General features: G+C 41.8%; 1 protein-coding gene across 1 annotated transcript in view; it reads left to right on the top strand.

Moving 5' to 3' along the window:
• ZNF704 (zinc finger protein 704) overlaps positions 1 to 12854 on the top strand; it is a 259239-nt gene extending 246385 nt beyond the window's left edge. Inside the window, exon 9 of the mRNA XM_055546345.1 lies at positions 127 to 12854. Coding sequence (XP_055402320.1) covers positions 127 to 238 — 112 coding nt within the window. The 3' untranslated portion in view covers positions 239 to 12854. The remainder of the gene's footprint in view (positions 1 to 126) is intronic.
• The last annotated feature ends 4266 nt before the right edge of the window (positions 12855 to 17120 follow it).

Below are 17120 nucleotides of genomic sequence, written 5' to 3'. Positions count from 1 at the left end.
CTGTACCTAGAGAGACCTCCTCCTGTGTGTCCTAACTTTTCTAGAGCTTTCCAGGGATTTTGAGGTCTGCAAAGAATGCCCATAGAATCACTCGCACTGAACGCCGTTTCCTGGCCTGTCTTACAGGAAGCCCCGGGGAGAGGGCAAGAAGTGCCGGAAGGTGTACGGCATGGAGAATCGCGACATGTGGTGCACAGCCTGCCGCTGGAAGAAGGCCTGCCAGCGTTTCACCGACTGACGTGCGCGCCCCTATCTCGCCCCAGACACTCCTGCCCTCCCTTTCCTCCGAGGGTGTTGGAAAGTGCTTTTCCTTCCGTACCAAACCCACTTGAAGCCCGGGGAAAGCACTTCTAGGAACCTTGGTGAAATCACAGCAAAAAAAACAAAAAAGGTCACCACCTTCCGTGTTCTTGCTGAGAACCCAGCTGAGAGCAGCTGTAACTATTCTTTTCCTTAAAAAGAAAAGTCAACTTTTTTTTTTTTTTTTTTTTTTGCTGTAGGTTTAGGTCTGAAAACTGTGGACTTCTGTAGCAATCGAACCAACCAAGCCCATTTTTCCTAGAAAGGAGGCCTATTTTGATAAACTTTCTCGATAATACCATTTCTGAGATTTTTTTTTTTTTTGACACTTAAGAAGCTACAAGTTATTCCATAGCATTTGTATAAAGAACAATACCTGTTTTCATTGTGAAGTCTTTTCCCTGTTCTCCATCGGACTTCTGGGAGCAGTTCACATCATGATGTGTTGCCAGGAAGTGGCAGCACTCTGGGTATCTTTTCTATGTCTTTTTTGTTGGTTTTGTTTTGTTTTGAAGAATGGCCCCAAACTGAACCACGGTAGAGCTGTTAGCTTGAAGGGCCCTGGAGGGCATAAGCCCGAAAAGAGATTGATAGTGGACATCACCAGCAGATTTCAGCCCCAGCTGAGTTCAGGACATCCCGCGTCACTGTTGGAAAACATCTGGGAGTCTTCCTCAGAAGCCCCACCCTGAGAGTTGGCCCCACCCACTCTCTCCTGGCTACAGTGCACTCAAGACCTGATGTGTCGCCATCTAGGTAAGCCTCGAAGCTTCCTTCAGTGATGCGATGCCAACCCCGGCTCAGATCTGTTCATCACCGCTCATCTGACGGTTGTTGCCAGGTCAGTGGCACATCAGGCCTTCCTTCCCTCAAGACGCCACAGCAGACTGGTTTCAGAAAAGGTAGAGAACTCAGACCATCCCAGCAGGTTGCTTCAGACCACACAGAGCACAGCTTCCATGTGTTCAGAAAGTCATGTGAGGTCAACATCCATTCTGAGTGCACTTTTATAGGTTTTAGGCTATAGCACGTCTGGGAGATGGGTTCATGAACACTATAAAGATTATATGAGGAAAGGGAAGGTCCAAACCTTTATTTTTCTTATCAGAATATTGGAGCTATTCATTAAGAACTCGCTCAGAAGGGAATGTACGAAACACCAAAAGGAAATTGCGTGTTGGTATAGGAATCTCAATTCAATAGGACCAGGGCTTGCACTGTGTTCCATTTATTAGACTTTCTAGCCCGGTGTGTGTTTGTCCGTCCGTCTTGCTAGTAGTGGTGCCAGGACAGGGGTAGTTCTCAAGCCCTATAAAGAAGCTCGTTCTCTGTCTACCCTCCTCTTGATCGCCCTGCTCGAGTTACTCGTCCTGTACCTATGCAAAGACGCAAGAGCACCTTATAGGATGCACTGTGTTGGAACGGGGGCCTAGGATCAGCCATAGGAATGTTGAATGAAATTGCACAGAGCAAAGTTTAATATATTTAGAGGTTGTACATACACTTTTTTTTAAAGAGTAGAAAGAAATCATCTAGTCATAACAGATATCCTTGTTTTTTTTAATACACAAGGGGAAAAAGGAGATTCTACAGTGTAACAATCTGTGCATTCATATATTTTGGCAATTTTATTTTTTAAACTCTCATATGACATTTGAAGCATTATTCCTTGAAAGAGATCCTGTTTTCCTCATTCATTTTTCTTTAAAAACGCTTAAGAGAGCAGAGAAAGAGCTTCGTTTAATATCACATTGTGATTACCAATCAGTACAGAACCAGCTATAATGTACATTTTAGCACTGACGAGGTCAGCCAGGAAAGGGTTAAGTACAGAAATGTATTTGCACCCTCTATCCCAGCCTGTCTTTTCTTCTCCCTGGTATCCTGCTGCTTCACCCACTGGCATCTCGGCTAGGAGGTGATGCTCTGGCCTGAACCAGGAAGCCCTGCACTGTGACTGGACTGCCCAGCAGCCACAGTGCCCACTGGTGAGTCCCAGATTGGTCAGCCATTTGAGCAGGCTCACTGTGGACTTCAGTGCTATTGGGTGTAACCCTGGAGGAGAGGGTTTTCTCTTCAGCAAGGTTCCATGGCCCTTGATCCTTGGATTAAATCACTAATCAAAAGAGATTAAAAAGGCAAGGGGTTAAATCCATTCCCCCACTCCCAGAACTTTGGAAGAGATGATGGCTATGGACAGTCCTGGAGTGAGGCTCTGTGATTCTGCCCCAGAAGGACAGCCCATGACTAGTTCTGGGCTCTGGCCTGGCTGAGGCAAGCTCAGTCCTTACCTGATTATTAGCTGATGCACGGGTGTAAGCAAAAGCGTAGACCTGAACGCAGCTTCCCTAGGATTTCTTCTCCTTTCTGAAACCTTCTTCACACGCACTCTCCCATGCGGGGCTCCTTTCTTCAGGCCAGCCCGGGGCGCTGCTCCAACTCCAAGGTGGGCACAGACCCTCAGTACTTCCTGCACACAGACACCTATTCTCTGCACCAAGGCATGTAATGACTGGGGAACTACCAAGCTTCACCTGGCTGGCCTTGAAGAAAAGGGATAAAATTTCTTTCAAGCCACCCAGAAAGCTACAAATTGTAATATACAGCACTGATTGTAAATGCTAAAACTTAAAAAAAAATATAGAGCTATTTTGTTATATTATGGAACTAAATGATGTGCCAAATTAAGCCCAGGATTTATTTTATGGCTTCTCTGTGGTACCGTGTTCTTTTCTGTCTTCATTTGTCAGGGGGAGGAGGGAGACGGGTGAGAAGGAAGTCCCAGGGCACGTGGCTGCTTAATGGGAGTGCCCTCCACCATGGGCAGCTCAGAGAACGTGCAAAAGGAACGGCAAAGGCAATGCGTTCTGGTCTCAAAGTCTTTCTAAAGAAGGCATGTGGTAGCCTTTGACTTTTCTCTGCCCAATGCCCCTTCCTGCAGAACAGATTTCTCATCTCTCTCCAAAGAAGGCACTTCCTGGTGATGGACAGGCTTCTCCAGATAGCTGCACAACAGAGAGCAGTCATTTTAAGCCTCAGTTCTTCTCAGAGGATGTGCAACCAATGAGTGGAAGGCAGTGTGACCACCTGGAGGAAACATCCGGGAGCAAGTGGGTGGGAAGCCAGAGAGGGGATACAGGGGGGCTATGGACACCTGACTGGGGTTCACCATCCTAGTGATGATCAGCTGGTGGTGACTGTCCCTGGGCATCTCCGAGGGAGCTGCCGTGTTCCCATTCGAGGAGCCGCTGCTTAAAGCCGAGAGACAGCTCCTTCATGGGAAGCACACAGGGCAGGGATGCAGCATGCCCTGTGTGCATCCCCGGTGGCCACATACTACTCTCCTCCTCACTTGCTAAAAAGTCCCCTCCATTGTTTGGCGAAAGCCATTGTCAAGAAGAGGGCAGTGGGTTTCTGAGCAGGAATGTGCATGCCTGTCAGCAGCTCCATGCACCAACAGAGTGGGTGCCCTTTGTGAGAGGAGTCTTTGTCCAGTCATAACCTTGTTGCAGATGAAAACTTTTCAATAGAGAAAGAGGCACGTTACAGTTCTTGGACTTTGCAACAAAGTTTTTTTTACAAAGTTACATGTATGTTGTAAAGTGTCTGAAATTAACATGCCCTCTATCAAATTTCAAGATCACTTGAAGTCCGGTGTTGCTGGTGTCACACTAAGCCACACTCAAAAGCAGTTCTGAATTAGCCAGCACTGCTCAACCCATGTCCGCCTCCATCTGACTTCATTGGAAAAGGAAAACGCAGCACTCATTTGGGAAAATTTAGGGGAAAGTGGCACAAACTGTACATATGGGAGAGAATACCTTGAGAATAGTAGCAAAATACTGTAAAAAAAAAAAAAAATTCATTTCCTCAGGGAAAACTAAAGGGTATGTGAAAAGTAGATCTGGAGAATTTTTAAGACTAGAAAAGTTTTTTATTATCTCCAGCATCTTTTCTGGTCAGAATAATTTCTGTTTGTTTTTTAATGAACATACCATTTCATGACCAATTTCCATGAACTGGACAGTACTAACTTTTTGAGGTGTGGAGGAATACTCTATGAAACAGAGCAGTTTCTTTGTTTCTTAGACCTGCATTCTAAGGCTGACGTCTGAACCACAGCGCAGTCCCTGGTGGGTTTTCACAGACTCATATGAGGCTGTTTCTGAATGTAATTACGAATATGACGCCTTGGTGTTCCTTTTTATAATCAGCTGGTTGGAGAACTGATTATTAGCTGTACGCAAGAATTCTGTAGGGGAGGGATGTGAAAGTTGTGCATTTTGCTTTAATGACAGGTTAAGGAGCAAACATCCATGGACTTTTGTGGACAAGGTGCTGCTTTTTCTCATGACCCTGTAGAATTTCTATTGACCACATCAACTGTAGCTCTGATCTATATGAACGCAGGGGAGAATTTGTGCATACAAATGAGTGGAAACAAGAGCAGGAGTCATGAATATGGATGAGGATGCGGATCATTTTGGAGAAAGTGCTGGGCACACGGGTCAACTGGAATTTTCGTTTCTCTAAGAAAATAACCCAGCCAGCAGCACACACTGCTCTCCCTGTTCCCCATACCTGTGGGGCTTCCTCCAGAGCAGAACTGTTTCCTTCTTTCACATTGTAACTAGTCAAACCGGAAATCGGTAAATGAAATGAGCTTATAAGCACTTTTAGGTACCAGTTGTATCACTAAGTAATGCATACCAGTAGAGCAAGAAAGTATAAAATGTATTTAAGACCGACTGGTTTGCTTACCATGACTAACTGTAAAAGCCCAGATCCAATGACATATGTGCTTTAAAAGGTGTATCTATCATAGGACTAGAAATCAAAAGGGGAATTTTACTTCTGGTCCTGTTTTGTAAATAGTTTCTTTTTTTTTAATTGAAGACAATCTCATGTTTTATAACTTTTCTTGTGAGTCTGAGAATCACAATGGTAATGTGTTGTGTCAAAATGTGATCTTAAATACAATAATAATTATAACTTAATTTTCCAAATAAGGCAAGAAAAACACTGCGTAGGCTTCTACAATTTCTGAAAGATGTGACATTTTTATAATAAGCATTAGTACTTAACTTCTCAAGTTAACAGAACTGGAAATATTTTACAAGATGCAGCGTTTTGTAATCATAAAGAACATGAACATTTTGTGGGAAATGACCTTCGTTTTATACATTGTAGCTTATTTTTTAAAATACAGTATTTTACCAAACAGGAAGTGTTAATATTATAAGCAATTCCTGCTCTCCAAACAAAGGGCTATGCCTCTTTTAAGCAAGCATTTTGATGCATATCTTTTCAATCAACCCTCTGCAGCAAGAGTAGAAATGCAGATCAGATGGAAAGATTATTACAACAGCTACTCCTATTATCTTTACCGGTGTTTTTTCAAAGTATTTGAGGAAAAGAAAACATTTTAAGAATCGTATATCTGAAATCTTTAAAATATTAATAGATATGCTTATAGGCAATGAGAGAAATAAACTTGTAAATTCTGTCATGTACTGTGATAGATTTCTGTCACAAGGACAAGCTTAGTGCTCAGCCTACCAGAACCACAAAGCTGCATTTTACTAGCAAGTGTCATTTGATGGTAATTTCTAAAATCATAGTGTATAAGCCCAAAGATACAATTCTTAGCTGATTGGTGTTGTTTAAAATAATTTTGTGCTCACCACTAACTAAACAACTTTCATTTCCTTATCAGAACAAGTGCTTGATTTTTCACATGAGAAGTTCACAGACAGGCAAGTTTGAGATCAGAAAGTCACTATATTCCCAAGAGTCAGGGAACAAGGAAGGCTACCATGGAGAGTTGATTAACCACACAAATAATTCTGAGCTTTGCCAAAACCATTTCATAATGCATTAGTTTTTTCTAGCCCACTCACTGTTAAGCAAGAAAGCATCTTTTCTTTCTAAGATTTTAGTAATTCAAAAGCTAGACTAATTAGTCAAGTATGCAGATAACATCAAAAGAAAAGCTAGGACAGAGCAGTCTTACCCATTAGGCAACCCCTGTGAGGTGGTCAAAGGGTCACTCAGATCTGCTTTCAAACAGGCTTCAGAATCTGCACACATGAGGACTAGAAATGCACAGGCTTAGGGGAAGACATGTACAGCTTCATCTCTGAGATGAGGCAGTCCAATGCCTCTCTTCATTCTCTTGGAAAATCTCTAATGTTGGCATTACAGTTTCCCAAGAAGTGTTCATTGCTGCATGGTTTTTGATCAAATGAGTTTTGCTTCATATTTAAATAGAAGCCTCCTAATGGTACATAGCAGATGCCTTAGAAAGAACAGGCAAATTGTGTAAACGAATGATTCGGATCAGGCAAAAGAAGGACACTAGAGAATGACAGAGATTACAGTGAACCAGAGGACATGTGTCCCCATTGAAGGGGGACCTCAGCTGTAGACAATCAGAACCATGCAGAAATCAGGCCTGCGGCGCTAGACCTTCTGACTTGGAAATATGATGTTACCTGACACTTAATCAAAACTCAAATTCTTGGCCAGCAGTGTGCAGACCAAAGAGAACCTGTATATGGACAGACACAGCCTTTGGGCACTGGTTTCAACTGTTGGGAAAAAGCAGATTTCACCTTCCATAGCCATCAAGTCAAGTTCTTCCAGCAGCGCCCCCAACTCACAAATTGGCACTATCTGGGCAACTAAAATTAAAGGGAGAGAAGTCAGTTCTCCCCAAAAATCACTCTCATGGAAGATTTGAGTATAAAAATACAACATCCTTAAACTAGCCTTGCCTCTGATCAAAATATACCGAAGTATTATTCAGCTCTCACTCTGCCTCCTGGCATGCCCAGGCCGGGCCCCAAAGCATTGAATGACTGTAATCCTAACTTCCTTACTGTTTTCACTGCCGTGACCACTGTGATGAGGGGCTGGCAAAGAGCAGCCTTGTGCCTTCAGCGAAGGCAGCCAGGAGCCCCTGCAGGTTCAGATAGCACACGTTGCCGCCTCGTGCCAAAGCCCTTTGCCAACCCCTCCACATCCCTTCCCACTCCATCCTGCCTTGTGAGTTTTCATCCCAGGATAAAAGCTCTGTTGTTCCACCTCTGACATGGCAAAATCCTTGCTTCATAACTGGTAGGTACTTAGGTATTTTAGAGTGTCCACTAACCTCAAAATGGAGTTTTTCCATGTAGAAAACCTTAACATCTTTCCCTGAGGGCAAAGACAAAATAGGAATAAATGTGTCATGGAAAAAATTAGAAGTTGCTTCCTTCATTTGGATAAACTAGGTAATTTTAGAGTGTGTCTTACCCCAGAGTCCTGATGGTATTGGGATAATCACTAACCCTTTCAGATATATAAGAAAGTATGTCTCTTTCAGATACATGACTTCCTTTGACCCTCCTAGTACTTAGCATAAAATGAGAATATTTAAAATTACTACCACCACCTCCAAAGCCAAACCTGGTGCAAGTGGTCTTGAACCTGAGTCAGCCTCATTACTATGTCCAGGGAGGAGGGAAAGAGCAAGTGAAAGAGCTGGCTTAGACCTCAATCTTCCAGAATGACTCTAGACCTGAGAAGACCCCAGGGACCCATGTTCTTTACCCATACTTACAATCCAAGTATTTCAGCATAAAAGTAAAGAACCCTCATCACAGTGTCAAATGCAGATTCACTCTGAAATTTATCCCTTTAGCCTACCTCCCAGGCCCCCATCCTCTAAATTCCAGCCATTTAAGTGGTTAATTATAGGAGATGACTAGCTAGTGCAATATTCTGAGTTAAACTTTTGACTCCTTTGAAAAAAGTTATTTTGCTGCTAACATTCAGCTTTTGTTATCCATGTAAACTTGTATTGATGCCCCCAAACTTGAAAATAAGCTCAAATTCAGTTTGTAAGGATGAAATTGAAAAATACTGTCATCTCAAAGTTGGAAATAGCTGGTAATATGGTTATGTCACATGGTAAATATGAATGCAACTTAAACAACTTTGACAATGCCTGATATTTCTGTCATCATATGATTGACAGGTTGACCAGTCCATGAATGGATTGTCCTCTTCTCTCATCAGCTCACAGGTTTCACTTTTGAGTAAAGCCACTCACAAGTTTAGTCATGGAGCTAGATGGGCCTAAACCATTTTGGCCCATAACCTGCTTTTTGATAAATTATACTTTTATTATGTTTCTCAAGCAATATAGTACTGGAGGAGTAAATTGTGAGCTTTCCTATTCTGGTGGAAAAGAAGCCCATTTTGCAATGGTTAACCCCAATGCCAAAACAGTGGCAGGTCTTAAAAGGACCCAAGTTCTAGGGAACAAGAGAAAAGCTACCATTCAAAAGATAAACAACTGCAGATTTTGAAAGAAGGTGGAGATTATGACTTCAACACTTAAGCCATAAACCTTTTTTCTTCAAAATATTCTTTTCCTATTGAGCACCATCCACATAACTATTAACTGCCAGCTTTCAAAGGAAAGCTCCCCGCTATTTATATTATGAAAGTGTTAAAAATTAATTCTCAAGTCTGATTAACTGTTATATTTACATAGTTACTAGGGGCAGTTCTCTAAATTTTTAATTCAGAAAATTAGTCAGGGGAGCGAGCAGCAATTCCTGAAAAAGGCAAGAGCACTGTCATTAAAGAACAAAATTTTCTTAAAAAAAAAAACAAAAAAAAAAAGTTTCTCATCTATTTCCTTCTGAATGCTCTTTACATCTCTGACTGAAAAGGAAAAACCAGCAGCTGGAGAAGAAGTTGAACTTTAAGGGAGAGAAAGAACAGTCCGCATTCTAGTCAGGAGTCTCTTTTTCCCTTTTGGCAACCATCTTGAATTCACTAGCAAAATGTTACTCTCCCCTCTGCCTTAATCTGCCTGAGCCAGCGGCCATGCTGTTTTTAATGTATGTTTGCTTCCCAAAGCCCTGGATTAAACATTTTCGCTTCTGTGCTCTTGCTTTCTCACTCTTCAATTATGGTTCATGGGGATAAATATTACCAGGACTTGCATGTTAGGCTGAGTCGATGAGGCTCCTCTCTTCCTTCAACGAAACGTTTCCATTTGTCTCAACAGTTTGGGATGACCATTCAGAGAGCAGGTTGATCAGCAGACAACCTGCCATATTCATCACAAAAGATCCAGTCAGACTCACTGACAAAGAATAACAAGGCAGATACCTAGTCCTTCCACTTTTACTCAAAGCCTGTCTCGCAAGTCCTCTACCCCCACGAGTCCCCCTCCGGAGCAAAGCCGATGGAGTGATCAGGGCAGAGGAAGAGAGCTTCACTTTGGCTCATTGGTCTGAGCCCTGACCTCTGCCTAGGGCTACAGAGCATGAAAATGGAACTGACCTTTATTATGTGAAAAGGAAGTGGCTCCTGCGGGGTATACTTGTTTTAAGATTTTATTTATGCAAAGAGAAAGCTCTTCCAGCCTGCTCATGTTGTGAAGCACGTGTCTCTCACCCCAGTGGAGCTTCCTTCCCATGTTTTGGGCACAGATGATCAAGACAAGAAAGAGGCAGAGCTCGGGGGCCAGTGGAATTACCCCTCAGGGATCTATGGTGTAGCAATCACAAACTACCCCACCCAAGGGAAATTTTAAAAAGATGAGTCACAGTGGGGACCTCCCTGGTGGTCCAGCGGTTAAGACTCTTGCTTCCAATGCAGGGGACACAGGCACCATCCCTTAGTTGGGGAACAGATCCCACATGCTGTGCAGTGCAGCCAAAAAGAGAGAGGGAGAGAAAGATGCATCACTGCAGACTGTAAACCCTCGCTTTGCTTTTTACGCCTTTTCCCTTACACTCTGCTAATTGGAAAGCAATGACTGTGATTTGACCAAGCCCTGTGATGATAGCAAAGCTTCTTCTTCCAAAGTGTCCCAGCTGTTCGGGGAACCTCTGTGATCACTGGTAGAAAGCTTTAGAATAGATTTAGATTTTTAGGGAAGAACTCAATACCCCCCAAATATACTTGTTCCATGACTTCAATAACTGAAAATATCCTGGGTGTAAAATAACCCAGGCAGGCAGATCATATATGTTTTTAAAGAAATGCCATTAATCAATATTTTCCTACAACATGACCTTAAATTCCTATTTTTATAATTAATGGTTGGATGATAGTCAGCCATTGAAACATAAGCTCTCTGGAATAACCAGACATTAGTGTAGTTTCCAAAGTGTTTCATGTATCAAAATCTATATACTTAGAGGAAGAACTCAGGATAAGAAAAAATCGCTAGGTCCCAAAGGGTTCGTGACTATCATCAGATACAACTGCCGAGTGGCCTGTGGTCATCTTTTTCAAATGAGGGAGCCGGGGAGTGAGAAAACCACAGTCATAACAAAACCTCTGTTGCCCTTCATCCATGATAAGATTTAAAGCATTCTACTTTTAAGAATTAAGCCATCTTTCAAGTTGTTTTCTACACCAAATCTATCCTATTCAAATAAAATGATAAAATAGCTAAAAAGGGGGTATTTGGGGGAAATGCTGTCAGTAGAAAGCATTGCTTTTTAGTGCCTGCTAACAAAAAAAATATAAGAAAGAAAGAAAGAAGACTCAGTCCTTCCTGTGAGATGCAAGTGTTGACATGACAGTGTTAACTTGGAATCAGGCACTAGTTCAAAAACAATGAGGCAGTGCTCTCAAATTTTTAGAAATCTTTCAAAATACAATCTTACCACTACTTAGAGGTAAGTACTTGTGTATAAAAGTCTTTAATATTAGTGAATGAATGTAAAAGTGACAAGCTATGCATTTTCAAAGGGTAATGTTATTTTGTATCCAATCCAAGTCAATTTTTTTTTCATAGAGACTTACCACAACTGCAAATTATTCAAAACAGACTTGAATGCATATCATTATGGGGATATAGGACTTCCAGCTATACACTTCTGGCTGATACTTTTAAAGACAGTGCATTGGAACTTAAGGCTCTAAACAAATTTCAGCCGCAAAGATGATTAAAGGAGAAATGGTTTATATTTTACTTCTTCAGCAGAAATGGGAAATGTGGGCGTTACAAAATGAGCCCAGTTTTTTTAGAGGTAAATGTTCTAGTAACACTGGATTAGCAAGCAAACAAAACTGCATGAAATTAATGAATATTGCCTTGGATCAATATAGCATAGGTTGTGTCTATTGTGTTTAATTCGCAATCTAAGGGGGAAAAAAACTCTTCTCCAAAGGGTTTGGATTATATAGTTTTAAAGAATATAAAAACAGAATATAGAAAATAATATAAAAATATTGTCCTGCGAAGAAAAATCATTGGCCTTTTTTTTTTTTTTTTTCAAAATTAAACAGAGATCATCACCTATATTTTTTTGGAAAGTCCATATGAAATAAACACACATGTCTTCAGCACTCTTGGGGATTTTGTATTCCCATGAAACCTTTTCCCCTAATAATTTATTCTTGCTCCTTAATCAGTACTTTCCTATGTTACTCGGCATGAAAAATACAATTCTTTCCTTCATCTGACAATGTTGACATAAAGAACTCCATTTCTCTGCCACTTAGGATCTCTTCTGTGTCCATTGGGAAAGTTTCTCAGCTGTTTGTATGTAAAATATGGAAAAATATACTTCTAAACCTGGTACTTGTGGTTATACTATGTTTGCTACCTATTTAGAAGTTATTGGGGGCCGGGATGTGTCTTTTTATATGATTTTTAGCCAAATCCAGATGTTCTGATACTACATTTCTGAATACCTATCTGACTGTAAATACAGCCTGAGGAGGTTCAGGTTAATAAACCTTTTACGTGACTGTTCCTCAGCCATGCTCCTTGCCAGCTTTGGGCACCTTGTACATAGATTTGTTGAATGTTTAAATGATGTTGTTTTTCTAAATGCTGTTCTCTAAAACAACTTTTTGAATGTTTTTTGCTTTCCATTGTTTGGGACTTTGTGTGTTGGTTTAAAAAAAAAAAATGTTTCCTAAATATGTAACACCAGGAAAACTATTTCAAATAAACTGGTGCTAATTGAAATAGAAGGCAGATTTTCAGATGGAAGATTTACAGTATCAAATGTTGACACCAGTTAAATGGAACTGCACTTTCCAAAGGGGACAGCTGGCATCTACCTGCCATGGGCATCAGAAGGACCCCTGATTGTTTACAGTTTCTGTGGCCCATTTAAGCGTAAAATAGAGAAATGGTGCTGTCCCCCCAGAGTTGAGGATTTGCTACATGGGTCCTATGGAAGCATTTAAGTAGAAGTAAGGGTCTATAGTAAGAATCATTTTAGTAATAGTCTTCTGGTCTTTGGACTTTCACGTTCTGTAATGCTTAGCTGTAACAATGAATATGGTGTTGCCAATCTAGTCTGACGTCATCGTCGCCCTGTATTTCCTGTGTGTATGGTTCTACCTTGGGTTGCACTGGCACGTGCCGAGCCAGAACACTGGACTTTCAGGAAGACCATTCTGACTTCTACGGTGTCCACACACATGCATTTAAATGCACTTGTAACTGGTTAATTACCATGAAGTCTAACTTCCACTTAATAAAAGTTTTTGTGTATCTGCTTCTATTTGGGAGCTGTTGATTTGAGTAAAGGATAACTAACTGGTACCCAAAGGCTCTCAAGGGTTAGAGGATTTGAGGTTTTATCTACAGTTGTTTAAAAAAAAAAAAAAACACACTTTTTTTTAAAACAAAGGGATCTCTTTCCCATAGCAAACCGCTCGCCATCAAGACTATTTTTAGAAACATGTTGTAGGTACATCTCATGTCTAGAGTTCAGCCCGGATAATTTCAACTCAAACCCATTCCCTTGGCAATGACTGCCCGGATATCTCAACTTCTCACCCAATGCTGCTGATCCTGTTGCCCAGGTCATGTGAACACAAGCTGGCAGAAAGAGGAAAGTCAATGTCTAGTCTAGTGCCAAGCCACTCTGGAGACCCTCCTTGAAGCCAAGGCCAGGTCCACTAGAACTTGACATTCACCTCCAAAGACCAAGTATATGTATTTGTGCAGCAAGGCAGCAGGCTTTGGAGTTCAACAGATTTGGACAGAAATCCGAGTTTTGCCTCTTGCGAGATAGATAACTGGACATGAGATTTAACCTTTGTAAGTCTTGTTCTTACATTAGGAATGATAATAGAAGAGAGAAAACTAATTAGCCTGGCTTAGGCAATATCTTGATCTACTCCTAGTCCAGGCCTCCATAGCTGGGGTGGGGAGGGCTATGACTCATGGTCTGCTGCCTGCTTCCAAGAAGCTCCTACCTCATGGAGCTGTTGTCAGAATTACCTGGAATAACAGGTCATCACACACAGAGAACTGTTTCCCAAATGGAGGCCACAATACTCTAATACTGGAATCCTCAAATATCTGGATTAAGTGCCTTGAAATTCATGAGTGCCTGCAGAATTTCTTCGTTTCGATTTAAGAAGTTTCTTTCTAAAATAAAAATGTCCAGCCTTAGTAAATAGCTTATGTGCCACATCTGAATGTTTTCTTGGTTACTCCTGGCCATCATTATTTCATCCATTAATAGCCTGAGCAGTAGAGACAGTTTTAAAGCTCAGCCTATTTGATAACTAGAAGCTCGTGCAGTTGGACACGCATTGCTTTCTTCCACCAGCCCTACCCCCAGCCCAGCTCCTTGTCATTGAACCTATATGATTCCCTTGTGTTTGGCACAGGGACCCTGAGCCCTTTGACCTTTCCTGTGAAGCAGGAGGATGGGAGACCAGACTCAGTTTGCTCCTACTCTGTACCAAGCAAGTGCTGGAGGCTTCCAGGTGACTGACTGTCACAACAGCTGTGTGTGGGAACCACCACCCCATTTTATCCAGAATGAAAGACCTTCATAAAGGTCACCTAACTGTCCTGAGGTCACAGAGCTTACATAGACGTGGATGTCCCCTATGTCTGACACTACCCAGTGGCTGTTCTGCAGTTTCAGGGGCTTTCAGTCTACAGATCTGCTGTGAGCAATCAAAGACAGTGTTCCTTTCTCTTCTCTCTGCTTCGTGGTTTCCTCCTCCTTTGAACCAGGTATGGGCTGCTCTTCACCCTATGCTGCCTTCTCTCCCCACTCTGTCCTCCTCTTTACACTGCCCATTCCCATCACTTCTTTTGCCAGTTTCTCCCCATAATCCAATATTACAGCAGGGAAACAGATATACACTACAATACATAAAATAGAAAAACAGGGGACTTCCCTGATGGTCCAGTGGTTAAGAATCTGCCTAGTGATGCAGGAGACTTGGCTTTGATCCCTGCCTGGGGAACAAAGATCCTACAGACGTGGGCAATTAAGCCCGAGAGCCACAACTACAGAGTCTTATCTGCAAGGATCCCATATGAGCAAAGACCCTGCATGCCACAATGAAGACCTGACACAGCCAAAAATAGGTCAATCTTTTTAAAATAAATAAATAAAAGAGAAAAATAAGGAGCTACTGTATAGCACAGGGAACTATATTCAGTATCTTGTAATGACCTATAATGGAAAAGAATCTGAGAAAGAAAATGCACACACACACACACAAATGAATCACTTTGCTGTGCACTTGAGACTGGGCTTCCCTGGTAACTCAGCTGGTAAAGAATCTGCCTGCAAAAAAAAAAAAAGAATCTACCTGCAATGCAGGAGACTCCGTTTCAATTCCTGGGTCCATAAGATCCCCTGGAGAAGGGATAGGCTACCCACTCTGGTATTCTTGAGCTTCCCTGGTGGCTCAGATGGTAAAGAATCTGCCTGCAATGCAGAAGACCTGGGTTTGATCCCTGGGTTGGAAAGATCCCTGGAGGAGGGCACGGCAGCCCACTTCAGTATTCTTGCCTGGAGAATCCTCATAGGCAGACGAGACTGGTGAGCTACGTCTGTGGCATCGCAAAAAACTTGAAACTAATACAACATAGCAAATTAACTATATTTCATTAAAAAAAAAACAACAACAACACTGCAGGGAAAGCTTGACCCTGTATTCACATCCGTCAGAGTTCTTTCTCCCCATGCTTCCCACAGCATGTCTGCCAAGCCTGCAGCCACATCAGATGTCACATACTTCCCCACAAAGCACTGTCTTCCTCAGTCCTCAAGTCTCTCAAAGATGATAGCTAAACAGTTCACTTTTAATGCCCACATTCTTGCCAAGAAGAAGGATAGATGTACCAACCTCTATGAATGGTGTTGGAACTGCACATTCTTGCTTCTTCCAGGCCCTCTGGCCAAGGTCCCAGGAAACTCTGCTCCCTCGAGAGTTGCCAGGAAGCTGCATGGCCCTCAGGTGGGGACAGGAGAAAATATTGAGAAACTGGACTGGAGATGTTGTCCTACAAAGTGTCAATCATATATTTGCAAAACAAGTTTTGACCAAATGCCTACTATCCTAAAGGGAGGCTGCAGCAAACATCTAACAAGGTAATGGATTCTTTTTTTGGCCATTCCACGTAGCATGCAGGATCATAATTCCCCAACCAGAGACTGAACCTTTGCCCCCTGCAGTGGAAGCGTGGGGTCTTAACCATTGGACCACCATGGAAGTCCCAGTGATGAATTATTTTAGTATAAAAAAAAAAAAAATGAAAGCAACCTTCCCTGAAAAAAATACCCTCCAAGACCTTACACTTAATACTCTGGCATGTACTAGGTGCTCCATAAATGTTTAAGTGAATGAATGAAAAACTGGATGGAGCATTTCTTCAGGCTGTAGATATGCTCTCTGCTTTCCATCTACTGTGGCCCAAACAAAGCAAAGAGGGAAGAAGGAAGTGAACATTTTGAAGCCTAGCATAGCCATTTATTGGCTTCCCAGGTGGTGCTAGTGGTAAAAAACCCACCTGGATCCCTGGGTCAGGAAGATCCCCTGGAGGAGGACACAGAAACCCACTTCTGTGTTCTTGCCTGGAGAATCCCAAGGGCAGAGGAGCCTGGCAGGCTGCAGTCCATAGGGTTGTGCAGAGTCTGACACGACTGAAGCAACTTAGCACGCACACACATAGACATTTATTTGGTCTAAGTAGCATTTTTAAAGTTTCTTTAGAAGACATGTATTCTCAAAATCACCAACTCCAAATGACTGTTGATTACCTAATAATTATTTAATATAGAACAAAGTGTACGGTAACATCCACTGGTTTAATGTAGAAATTCCTTGCACATAGCAAGAATTCAGTAAAGGTGTAAGTGAAAAAAATGAATGCTTCGAAATGAAATCTATTGCAGCATAGGTCTGTACTATTAAAAGCATGCAGAGTAAATGGAAGAAGGTGAATAGGATTTGAGTCAATAACAGAGGAGAGAGAACCTAGGTTGGCACTAAAAAATAAACAGTATTTTACGATGAGGATCTGGATATGATAGTAATTGCTCACATCCAGGTAATATATGTACACAGTAAAAAAAAAAAATCAGGGCAGTAAAATGCTTATAATGATAGGAAGCCCTGCTGCTCATCCCCTTTCCGCCCTTCATCACAATTTGAGAAGCAGCCAGTTCTGTTTAACTTGATTACATTTTTTCTAAATTATATGCAATTGTTGGAATTCCAGCTGAGCCATTTAAAATCCTAAAAGATGATGCTGTTAAAGCTCTTTACTCACTATACCAGCAAATTTGGAAAACTCAGCAGTGGCCACAGGACTAGAAAAGGTCAGTTTTCATTTCAATCCCAAAGAAGGGCAATGCCAAAGAATATTCAAATTACTGTACAATTGCACTCATTTCACATGCTAGCAAGATTATGGTCAAATTCCTTCAAGCTAGGTTTCAACAGTATGTGAACCAAGAACTTCCAGATGTACAATCTGGGTTTAGAAAAAAGGCAGAAGAACCAGAGATCAAATTGCCAACATGTGC

This window comes from Bubalus kerabau, chromosome 14 (assembly GCF_029407905.1).
Source record: "Bubalus kerabau isolate K-KA32 ecotype Philippines breed swamp buffalo chromosome 14, PCC_UOA_SB_1v2, whole genome shotgun sequence".
In the NCBI taxonomy this organism is placed as follows: Eukaryota; Metazoa; Chordata; class Mammalia; order Artiodactyla; family Bovidae; genus Bubalus; species Bubalus kerabau.
The sequence above is the reverse complement of the archived record's forward strand: the minus strand, read 5'-3'. Positions and strand labels throughout refer to the sequence as shown.